General features: G+C 37.7%; 1 protein-coding gene across 4 annotated transcripts in view; it reads right to left on the bottom strand.

The window, feature by feature from the left end:
* The window catches only part of NGLY1 (N-glycanase 1), a 67548-nt gene that overhangs the window by 41925 nt on the left and 13052 nt on the right, over positions 1-12571 (bottom strand). For all 4 annotated transcript variants that reach the window (XR_009214455.1, XM_032162270.2, XM_032162268.2 and 1 more), the window contains exon 3: positions 6127-6372. Coding sequence is in view for 3 of the 4 variants with exons in the window: in XM_032162270.2 (XP_032018161.1) it covers positions 6127-6372 (246 nt within the window). In the remaining variant the exon portion in view is untranslated. The remainder of the gene's footprint in view (positions 1-6126; positions 6373-12571) is intronic.

Raw genomic sequence — 12571 nt, 5'->3', positions numbered from 1 at the left:
GATTATATCGTTTTAACTAAATTAACCCTCAATCTAGCTTAAAAAGATTACAAAGAACTCTAGGCCCTGAGGCTAATACTAATAATAAAAGCACACATTAACAAAGAGAAAATGGCTGGGCAAACACATCATCTGCTTTTTTAGCATAAGCACTTCAACAGCTACATTTTAGTGCAAAAAAGAAAATCACTAACAGTCTAATGCGACCTAACAAAGCCCCTTAAATTCAAAATTATCAAGACTATTTTAAATATGGATTTGTATACATTCATTAGATAATATAGTATTAATAAATTTTTTGGTGGGGTATGGTGGCTTATGGCTATAACCCTAGCACTTTGGGCAGCTGAGGCAGGCGGATTGCTTGAGACCAGGAGTTCCAGACCACCCTGAGCAACATGGCAAGGTGGCAAGACCCTCATCTCTACAAAAAAATAAAGAAAAATTAGCTGGGCTTGGGGCACACACCTGTAGTCCCAGCTACTGGGAAAGCTGAAGTGGGAGGATCATTTGAGCCTAGGAGGTCAAAGCTGCAGTGAGCTGTGATCATGCCACTGCGTTCCAGCCTGAGCGAAAAAGCGAGACCCTGTCTCAAAATAAATAAATAAATTTTTTTGAATTAAACATATTATTTACTATTTAGATCCTCTTTACATTGTTTTATAATGTGTACAGTATATTGTCATAGTAGTACATGTATATAACATATAACAAATGAACAAAAAAATATATTGACAATATGTGTTCAAAAATATTTTTACTGATAGAGCGTGTAATTAAAGTATGGAGACCCACTAGAAAAGTATGTAAGAAATAAAGATGCAACAATGAGTACTGGAAAGAGGAAGTGAGAAAGACAGGGCATGGAGGACTAGGGATATTTGTATGTCGCCTTGTTTCTAAGATAGGAGAGCTTAAATGTAAAGCTCTTAAACATTAACCTGCTTGTTAAAAACGTAGATTCCAAACTTCACCCCTCTTCCATTTTGATTCAGCCAGCCTGGAATTATGTTCGGAAATTTGCATGTGATGCCAGTGGAACAACCTTAAATGAAAACTGGCCTAAAACAAGGTTTAAATGCCACTAGGAAGATTCCCCAAAAAAGAACAGGTCCAAGATGGGGCACCAAGATTCCATGGTGAACAGAGGAGAAGGGATACAGGGAGAGAGGAGCAACTGGCCTTTATTAAGAGCAGACATGTTGCCTCCACTACAGAAGAGATGGGTGCAACAGCTGACAAAAGAAATGTAGAGTTGGTGGTGACAAGTCCGGGGAATTCGCCATGGAAACAAATATGCTCCTTTACTAGGATTAGTATAGAAACAGAAAAAAAAAAAAAAAAGAAATGTCTCCATTTTTATTTGAAAGAATTCATATTAAAATGAAGCACTTACAGTGTCTCATTTTATTTTTCTTAAATGCAGACATTCATTTACCAAGAAGGTAAGAATTCATCCAGAGTATTTTTATTTTCAATTTAATTCTTTTCAATCTGGAAATTACCTCATTCATTGTAGTTTTAATGGCACTAAAAATATTTTAAACAATAAAGTTTATTTTCTTGCCTTATTTCTTTACATATTCATTGGCACAACTCTGAAAAAACTAAGTCATAAAAATAGAAGGTTGCTGATTACATGGTGATTACAGCAGCTGGGTAACCATGTACTAATGCTACATAAGGCAGCAGTTAATTGAGAGACTAAAGTTACTTAGAGTACAAATGGAAGTTTAAAATGTGAAATCTTTTGGTTTTAGATCAAAGAGATTTTTCCTTCACTAGTCATACTTCCAATTATTTTGATTTCTGATATGAGACATATTTAAGACTTCATAAGAAAAAAAGTACAATGTGTATAATTTTGTCAAATCATGGGAATTAATCAGTGGAAGTTAGATTAGCAAATTCACTTCTTTAGTTAAAAAATAAAAAACAAAACAAAACACACACACACACAACAAATCAAGGCTTGAGCCTACTTGCCCTCTCTTTAATTTTATGCAACGCTTTATTTTGAGGCTTTAAAATTTAGAACCTGTTTCTAGACAAAAAAGTTTTGTTATTTTAAATGTTTTAAACAACTTGTGACTTCAATAAACTTATTTATTTTTTTAATTTTTTTTAAATTTTATTATTATTATACTTTAAGTTTTAGGGTACATGTGCACAATGTGCAGGTTTGTTACATATGTATACATATGTAACTTATTCATTTAAAGAAAAACTTTTCTATTTACAAAGGTAATACATGTTGCTTCAAAAATATTTCAGAAAATACTGAATAGTATAAATAATATGAAAGCACCCATAATTTCATCACTCAGAGTACATTATGGTTAAGATGTCTGTGTATGGCCTACCAAACCTTTAAAAAAATGAACATATATATATGTATGTGTGTGTGTCTATTTCTAATAAGAAAAATCAAAATATTACACATATACAGACAACATATGTTGTTTAATTTTGGAATTCTCAGTTTACCTTTTTTCCATATAATAATGTTATTCATGTCAAAACAGACCACATCTTCATTTTTAACAGACGCTAAGTATGCTGATATAAGGCTACAATGTAATCCCCTATCAAAGGGCATGTAGGTATTAGTTAACTTTTAAGAGTGGTAGGTTCATGAAAAAGAAAGTGGATGTTTAAATTTTATGCTCAAATAGGTTTCTTCTCTTACAAAGCTAGCACATAGGCCGGGCGCAGTGGCTCACGCCTGTAACCCAGCACTCTGGGAGGCCAAGGTGGGTGGATCACCTGAGGTCGGGAGTTCGAGACCAGCCTGAACAACATGGTGAAACCCTGTTTTACTAAAAATACAAAAATTAGCCAAACATGGTAGCCTGTAATCCCAGCTACTAGGGAGGCTGAGGCAGGAGAATCACTTGAACCCAGGAGGCAGAGGTTGCGGTGAGCTGAGATTACGCCATTGCACTCCAGCCTGGGCAACAAGAGTGAAACTCCATCTCAAAAAAGAAGCTTGCACACAGATCTAGACTAAGACTAAGAGGTTGCCTTATTGTTGGTTTATGAGATAAAATTAGTTTTAAAATTAACTAGCTTGTTTTATTATTTATCATTATCTGATAATATATGACTTATAATTTCAATGAAATAATCACAAATTATGATAATTGGTTTAAACACATACCCATATATAAATTGGCAGTAATTTCTAGAGTGATAAAGAGTTGATGAAAAGTTCCTAACAATTTCATATACATACTCAAAGTAGTCATGTGCTAAATAAAAGCATACATTTAGATTAGCTGAGTAAAAAGTACTGAATGTATATTTTAAGCATATTAAACTTCAGAATCACATTTTCAACCTAAATAAAGTTGCAAAGCTGGAAACATAATGCTTCTAACATTCTGAGGTACCATGTCGTTGAAAAACTGTCCTTGCTGTTTTGAATCTGCTTTTGGAAGGCAATGGGTATAAAAATAAAGGATTATCAGAAAGTTACTCCCATTAGGAACACTAAACACTTAGCATGTACAACCAGCAAGTTTGAAAATCAATTAAGTCATTAGGGAAATAAAAATTAAAACCAAAATGAAATACTACTTAACAACCACTAAAATGGGTATACTAAAAAAGACAGTAACAATGGTTGGTGAGGATACTAAGAAATGGGAAGCCTCACGTATTTCTGATGATAAAGTAAAATGATATAATTTTGGAAAACAGCTTGGTAATTTCTTAAAAACATAAATATAAACTTACCATACAACCCAGTGGTTCCACTCCTAGGAATCTACTCAAGAGAAATAAAAACATATGTCTACACAAAAATTTGTATGGGAATGTTCACAGCAGCATTATTCATAATAGGCAAACATGGGAAACAACCCAAATGTCTATCAACTGATGAATGGAAACAATATGTGGCATATCCTTAAAATGAAATATTATTCAACAATAAAAAGGAACAAAATACTGATATATCCTACAATACGAAGAACTTCAAAAATGTCACACAAAGAGCCAGAAACAAAAGATTACATACTATATAATTCTATTAACATAAAATGTCCAGAAAAAGTAGCAAGATTAACTTTCCAACAATCACCACCACTATCATCATTTATTGAATATCAATATATTCCAGTATTTTGTCTCTTAAAAGCTTACAGGCAAACGTCAACATCAGTGACTATCATCTTGACTCATACATCAACATTTTACTTGATACAGTTTAAACCAAAAAAAAAAAAAAAACAGTTATAAGTTCACTAGGACTTATCTAGTTTATACACAGGTTAAATGCTTTAAAAAATATCTCTCTGGCTCCCTGACTTTAGTACATTTTAATTCTCAGTATCTCCACTCAAAATGGGCAATGTAGAAGAAAACTGTCAAATTCTGTAGTATAACAACCAATGATTAAAGCATAATTAACAAAATACTTTAAACAAATATATATATTCCAGTGACCCACAAATAATCAAGAGTTGTCTATGAAAAACAAGATTCATTCTAATTTCTCTCAACTTCTTTAATACAGAAATGTTTTGTCTGAAGGACTAGAGTAGTAAGAATTGATATATACTAGCCTACTAATAGCATATATCTTTGAGAAAGTTTATTTTCTTCTACACTAGAATGTGTTTTGACAATAGAATGACATTCCGTTTTTAGTGTAGTGTTTAGAGGCTTTCTGGTGACTGACAGGATTTTAAATACCTGGAACTATATCTGAATTGTAAGGTTAAGAACTAAAAGTGAGTGTGGTGGTTCACACCTGTAATCCAGCACTTTGGGAGGCCAAGGCAGGTGGATCACTTGAGGTCAGGAGTTTGAGACCAGCCTGGCACACATGGAGAAACCCCGTCTCTACAAAAATACAAAAAATTAGCCAGGTGTGGTGGAGGGTGCCTGTAATCCCAGCTACTCGGGAGGCACAGGCTATAGAATCTCCTGAACCCGGGAGGCAGCAGTTGCAGTGAGCCAAGATCACGCCATTGCATTCTAGACTGGGCAACAAGAATGAAACTCCATCTCATAAAGAAGAAAAAAGAAAAAATTAGCCAGGAGTGATGGTGCGTGCCTTTATTTCCAGCAACTCAGGAGGCTGAGGCACGAGAATCACTTGAACCTGGGAGGCAGAGGTTGCAGTGAGCCAAGATTTTGCCACTGCACTACAGCCTGGACAGAATGAGACTCTGTCTCAAAAAAAGAAAAAAAAAAAAAAAAAGAAAGAAAAGGAGTTTAAACAAGATTCAGAAAATGTGAATGGCTTTCCTGAGTCAGGACACTAACAAAACACTACTTAGCCCAGGAAAGAGATATTTTGTCAAATAAAATGTTTGCAAGCTTTTTTGCATTAACTATGTGCATTTTAAACTGTAATACTGCAATTAAAAAGATAAAGTACGAAATCTTAAAAGATATATTCTAACACTGTAATTGGAAAATTCCTAAGAAAAGGTGTTAAAAGCCAAGAAAGATGTTAAGTGAGCTTCTGCAACTGTACCAACCTTAACTGCAAAACTGATGAAGACCTAAGGTATTCAAAATGGAATGCACATGATCTCAGGGAGAGGCATAAAAATCCGTTGAGGTGCTTGTTAGACTTACAGAAATATCAGAAGAATTTTTCTGACAGTAAAAACTTAGGAGAAGAATACGTAAGGACCTTGGTCAAAAGAGATTTTTGTAAACAGGATAATTTCCTATCAAATGGAATCATTTCAGTTTATCAAGAATGCCTGTAAGTTTGACTTTAGATCTTCACAAGTATATATGGTGTATACCAATAACAAAATTTCACTAATTTGCTAGCATCCACTATCATTAAATTAATGCATTCTTAATTACCTTAAACCTAAAGAAGCTTTTTTATTGAATTAAGGTATTGATAATGGTTGTGCTGTTGGAAATAACCCCCACAGTGAATGACAGCAGGTACAATTTAGATCAGAAGTATTAATGCAGCAGAGGAAATTTGACAATTTTTTAAAGAGTTGAAGAAATTTGGATGTTTTAGAATTATAAGAACCAAGAATAAAATATGGGGCATAAATTCAGGAATAAATCATAACACATTCCAAAGCTTTTGCTGTTTCAACACTTTGAAAGAAACAGTTAAAGAATGTTTAATTCTAATATTACCGTTGAAGCAGATGGTGGATCTGATGACTGCCCTTGACGGTTCCTTGTGTGCTGGTTTAACCCACTGGGATTTGAAGTTGGTGTTGTAGGAAGCTGGGTACTGGCTGCAGGTTGCTGAGATGACTCTACTTTGTGGCTCTTATTTGAGCCATCCAATCTGCTACTTCTCTCTATGGCAATCAGGTCACGAATTTTTTGCAGCTGCTCCACTGAAGCTTTTTTAGGAAAGATGAGATGTGTTTCTCCCTGGAATTTATAAAATTAGAAAAAATGTGAACCTTTGCTTTATGTAGTCATTCTTTTGTGTGTGCACACACACACACACACACACACACAGAAACATATAATGAAACCAACAGTATAGAATGCATGCTTCTAAAATCATACTGTATTCTTACCATTATGGTTCTTTTTAAATACAGCCTAAGGTAAATAATGCCTAAACATAAACCAGAAAATTAAAAAAAAATTCATCTCCTTTTTGGCATTTAATCCTTAGCCTATTTAATGTGGTTCAAAGGACTTTCAGGAAAAAGTATTTGATCTTCTAGAAACAGTAAGTCAGAAGGCCTCATAACGGTTGCAAAAATGCATATTCCTATCCTCTCTGCAATAGTATATGATACTACTATTCTCTATGAAATTCCCTGTGAAATAATAATGACAGCAGAGATACAGCCATAGAAAAGAATTCAGGGTCACACAAAACCAACAAGAAGTTATCTAACAACCTCTGAATCTTGTTAATCTGAGTCTTTAAAGAATAGCTACATGATTAGAATTCTGTGTATGCGGTCCACCAATTTTTCCAAGATAACAAAAAGTACACCCTGATAGTCAATCCAAAACTATGGATGGTTAACAGTCACAGGAAGGTAATCCAAACAAAACAGAAGAAATAAAAATCATGTATTTGAGTAGTGATTCATTTAAAGAATACCTATAAATATGCTAAGAATGCTTTAAAATAAAATGCTACAACAAATTCTATAATGTAAAACAGTAAATTACAAAACAAGAAAAAAGGTGAAATGAAATGACAACGTATTTGATCAAATTTCCATGTATTGAAAAGAAACAATGTTAAAAACAGTAATTTCTCCAACCGCAAACGAGATAAAAAGTTGTAGCTGGGCATAGTGGTGCACGCCTGTAATCCCAGCACTTTGGGAGGCCCACATGGGCAGATTACCTGAGGTCAGGGGTTCGAGACCAGCCTGGTCAACATGGCAAAACCCTGTCTCTACCAAAAATACAAAAATGAGCCCGGCGTGGTGGCAGGTGCCTGTAATCCCAGCTACTTGGGAGGCTGAGGCAGGAGAATTGCTTGAACCCGGGAGGCAGAGGTTGCAATGAGCCAAGATAGCGCCACTGCACTCCAGCCTAGGCAACAGAGCAGGACTCAGTCTCAAAAAAAAAAAAAAAAAAAAAAAGAGTTGCAACAGCATGCAGTACACAGACCTGCAGATCATGAGCATTTAAATTAAACTCTAAAATTGACAATATTACTGTATTTCCCTGGTGATGGCAGACCTACAGGAATCACCTGAACAAGACATTATTCAATGACATGAAGGTCAATTCCATCTGAATCCTTTTTAAGAAGCTGGATTAGACCAGCAAGCTCCATGTACGATTCATAATTGCTATAAAAAAGACAACTACAATGTATTGTCTTTGTGTGTTCTAAGTACTGTGCTAGCCATTTTTTTCTTTGAGGCAGGGTCTCCCTCTGTCACCCAGGCTGGAGTGCAGCAGAGTGATCAAAGCTATATCCTCAAACTCTTGGGCTCAAGCGATCTTCCATCCTCAGCCTCCCGGTAGCTAGGACTACAGGTGCATGCCACCACACCTGGATGATTTTTTTTTTATTTTTTGGAGAGACAGGGGTCTCAATCTTTTGCCCAGGCTGGTCTCAAACTCCTAACCTCAAATGATCCTCCCACCTTAGCCTCCCAAAGCAAAATGCTAGGCATTTTAAATACATTATGTCAAGTAATACAACTACCCTGAAAAGTAGGTATTAGATTAATACTCACTGTTTTTTTTTTTTTTTTTTTTTTTGGAGATGGAGTTTTGCTCTTGTTGCCCAGTCTGGAGTGCAGTGGTGTGATCTCAGCTCACTGCAACCTCTGCCTCCTAGGTTCAAGGAATTCTCCTGCCTCAGCCTCCCGAGTAGCTGGGATTACAGGCATGCGCCACCACGCCTGGCTAATTTTTGTATTTTTTAGTAGAGACAGGGTTTCACTACGTTGGTCAGGCTGGTCTCAAACTCCTGACCTCAGGTAATCCACCCACCACAGCCTCCCAAAGTGCTGGGATTATAGGCATGAGCCACCACGCCCGGCCAATACTCACTTATTATATGAAAATACAAAGGCTCAGGGAAGTTAAACAACCTGCTTGAAGCCACAGAACAACTGGCAGAGCAGGGATTCAGACTCCACGACCTTAATTGTTATGCTATAAATGACTCCATCTTCAACTGAACAGAGACCGAAACCCATGAGCTTGCACAAATAGTTGAAGGCAATGAGCAAAGAACATTTGTACAACTGTAATGATTAGATGACTGGCACAAATTGTAACACAACGACTTTTTCAACATTAGAAAGAATCTTCTCATATCTAGGAGGAGGCCTAGGAAGAGAAACCAGACATCTGGTTTAAAACCAAATATGAAGGCATCTGATCTCAAACTATTACTGGAACAGCACTGAGAAAGGCAAACAACTCCATGGACAGAGAAGGAAAAAAAGCATGACAGGTTATTTAGATGTAGGTCTCAGTCCACAACTCAGAGAGGGCCCCAGTAGGACAGATATGCTGCTCATGCCATGCTCCCTTCCCTTCAGTCTCTTTACAACCAGTTCTAAAAGAAGATACAATTATGGCCAAAGTGTCTATATCAAAAAATTTAACCAACAGCACTGTTATTATCATAAATGGACAAAATTATAAGCTTAATGCACTAGATGTAATAATATTTTAAGAAATCAAAAAGAGGCCAAGTGCGGTGGCTCACGCCTGTAATCCCAGCACTTTGGGAGACCAAGGCGGGCAAATCATGAGGTCAGGAGTTTGAGATGAGCCTGACCACCACGGTGAAACCCCGTCTCTACTAAAAATACAAAAATTGGCTGGGCGCAGAGGTAGGCGCCTATAATCCCAACTACTCGGGAGGCTGAGGCAGGAGAATCGCTTGAACCCAGGAGGCAGAGGTTGCAGTGAGCCAAGATCATGCTACTGCACTCCGGCCTGGGCGACAGAACTAGACGCCGTCTCAAAAAAAAAAAAAAAAAAAAGAAATCAAAAAGAATTCTAGTATTTAACAAATTTGTTTCTCAAGGCATTTTTGTTGAGACAATTCTTATTACAGGATATGTAGCAAACCTGACCCTGACCACTAAATGCTGAAAATATCGTCCAGTCAATAAAACAACCCAATTGCCCTAGCAAATTTCCTATGCTCATCTTTAACAGGCTGAAGAAAGAGGTGCAGGTGGAGGGGGCAGATATGGCTCCTGGTGGAAAACTACTCCACTGAGATAAACTGTAGGGTCACATATCCATTTGGATCCTAATCGTTTTCATTTCAACGTCACTCTCAGAAACTGTCATAAAAAAGAATGCAGCCTCAGAGACAAGTGGGCCTAAAAATATCCAGAATTTTAATATACAGCTGAAAATTTTGGGATAGGTCTTAGGGTCATACTCCATTTTCAAAAGCCCACCATGCTGGGAAAATTAGATATCCATAGGCAGGGGAATGAAACCAGACCCCATCTGTATCTTACCACATATAAAAATCAAATCAAGATGGATTAGAGGCTGCGCGCGGTGGCTCACGCCTGTAATCCCAGCACTTTGAGGGGCTGAGGCAGGTGGATTGCTTGAGGTAGTGAGTTCGAGACCAGCCTGGCCAACATGGCGAAACCCTGTCTCTACTAAAAATATAAAAATTAGCCGGACGTGGTGGCAGGTGCCTATAATCCCAGCTACTCGGGAGGCTGAGGCAAGAGAATCACTTGAACCTCACTGGTTGCAGTGAGCCAGGATCGCACCACTACACTCCAGCCTGGGCGACAGAGCAAGACTCCATCTCAAAAAAAAAAAAAAAAAAAAAAAAGATGGGCCAGGTGCGGTGGCTCAGGCCTGTAATCCCAGAACTTTGGGAGGCCGAGGTGGGTGGATCACCTGAGGTCAGGAGTACAATACCAGCCTGGCCAACACGGTGAAACCCCGTCTCTACTAAAAATACAAAAAAAATTAGCTGGGCATGGTGGCGGACACCTGTAATCCCAGTTATTTGGGACACTGAGGCAGGAGAATCACTTGAACCCGGCAGAGGCTGCAGCGAGCAGTGACTGTGCCACTGCACTCCAGCCTGGGCAACAACAGGCGAAACTCCATCTAAAAAAAAAAAAAGATGGATTACAGAATACAGACTTAAGTGTAAGACCTTAAAGTATAACCTTAAACTATAAGACTACTAGAAGAAAATATTGGGAAAACACTTCAGGAAATTGGTCTGGGCAAAGATTTCATGAGTAAGACTTTTTTTTTTTTTTTTTTTTTTTGAAGCAGAGTCTCACTCTGTTGCCCAGGCTGGAGCACAGTGGTGTGATCTTGGCTCACTGTAACCTCCATTCTGCCTCAGCCTCCCAAGTAGCTGGGACTACAGGCGCCCGCCACCACCCCGGCTAATTTTTTGTATTTTTAGTAGAGATGGGGTTTCACCGTGTTAGACGTGGTCTCGATCTCTTGACCTTGTGATCCGCCCACCTTGGCCTCCCAAAGTGCTGGGATTACAGGCATGAGCCACGGCGCCCGGCCTCATGAGTAAGACTTTAAGAACACAGGCAACTAAAGCAAAAATTGACAAAAGATATCACATCAAATTAAAAAGCTTATGCACAGCAAAGGAAAGAACAAACAATGTGAAGAGACAAACTAGAAAGTGAAAGAAAATATGCGCAAACTATTCAAATGACAAGGGATTAAGAACCAGACTATAAAAGGAACTGAAACAACTTAATAGCAAAAAACAAATCTCATTTAAAAATGAGCAAAAGAGGTCGGCGCAGTGGCTCACGACTGTAATCCCAGCACTTTGGGAGACCAAGGTGGGCGGATCACTTGAGGTCAGGAGTTCCAGACCAGTCTGGTCAACATGGTGAAACCCCATCTCTACTAAAAATACAAAAGAATTAGCTGGGCATGGTGGCGTGCACCTGCAGTCCCAGCTACTCAGGAGGCTGAGGCAGGAGAATCACTTGAACTTGAGAGGTGAAAGCTGCAGTAAGCTGAGATTGTGTCACTACACTCCAGCCTGGGCAATGAAGTGGGACTCCATTTCAAAAAATAATAAATAAAAATAAAAATAAAAATGAGCAGAAGATCTGAATAGACATTTCTCAAAGGAAGACATACAATTGGCTAACAGGTGTATGAAAAAATGCTCAACATCACTAATTATCAGAGAAATGAAAATCAAAACCACAATGAGATATTATCCTACTCCAGTTAAAATAGCTATTATCAAACAGACAGAAAATAAATGCTGGCAAGGATGCAAAGAGTCTTTATACATTGTTAGTGGGAATACAAATTAGTATGTAAACTAAGAAAATGAGTATAAAGGTTCCTCAAAAAAACTAAAAATAGAACTACCATATGATCCAGTAATCCTACCACTAGGCACATATCCAAAAAAAGGTAATCATTTTTAAATGATCTTTAATTTTTTTAAAAAAATTCTTGTGCTAAATGTTTAAGCATTTTAAAATTTCTTTTATTTAATTCTATTTTTTTATTTCAATAGGTTTTTGGGGAAGGGGTTGGTGTCTGGTTACATGGATAAGCTCTTTAGTGGTGATTTCTGAGGTTTTGATGCACTTATCACCTGACTAAATGTATAGTCTTTTATCCCTCGCACCCTTCCCACTCTCTTCCCCGCTCCAAGTCCCCACAGTCCACTGTATGATTCTTAGGTCTTTGCATCCACATAGCTTAGCTCCCACTTACAAGTGAGAACATATAATGTTTGGTTTTCCATTCTTGAGTTACCTCACTTAGAATAATGGTCTCCAATCCTATCCACGTTGCTGCAAATGCCATTATTTCATTCTTTTTTATAGCTGAGTAGTATTCATAGTATTCCACTTTTTTGTTTGAGACAGAGTTTTGCTTGTCACACAAGCTGGAGTGCAATGGCATGATCTCAGCTCACTGCAACCTCCGCCTCTCGGGTTCTAGTGATTCTCCCCTCAGCCTCCTGAGTAGCTGGGACTACAAGTGCCCACCACCATGCCCAGCAAATTTTTGTATTTTTAGTAGAGATGGGGTTTCACCATGTTGGCCAGGGTGGTCTTCAACTCCTGACCTCAGGTGATCCACCCACATCAGCCTCTCAAAGAGCTAGGATTACAGCCATGAGCCACTA

The sequence above is a fragment of the Hylobates moloch genome, unplaced genomic scaffold (genome assembly GCF_009828535.3).
Source record: "Hylobates moloch isolate HMO894 unplaced genomic scaffold, HMol_V3 SCAFFOLD_8, whole genome shotgun sequence".
In the NCBI taxonomy this organism is placed as follows: domain Eukaryota; kingdom Metazoa; phylum Chordata; class Mammalia; order Primates; family Hylobatidae; genus Hylobates; species Hylobates moloch.
The sequence above is the reverse complement of the archived record's forward strand: the minus strand, read 5'-3'. Positions and strand labels throughout refer to the sequence as shown.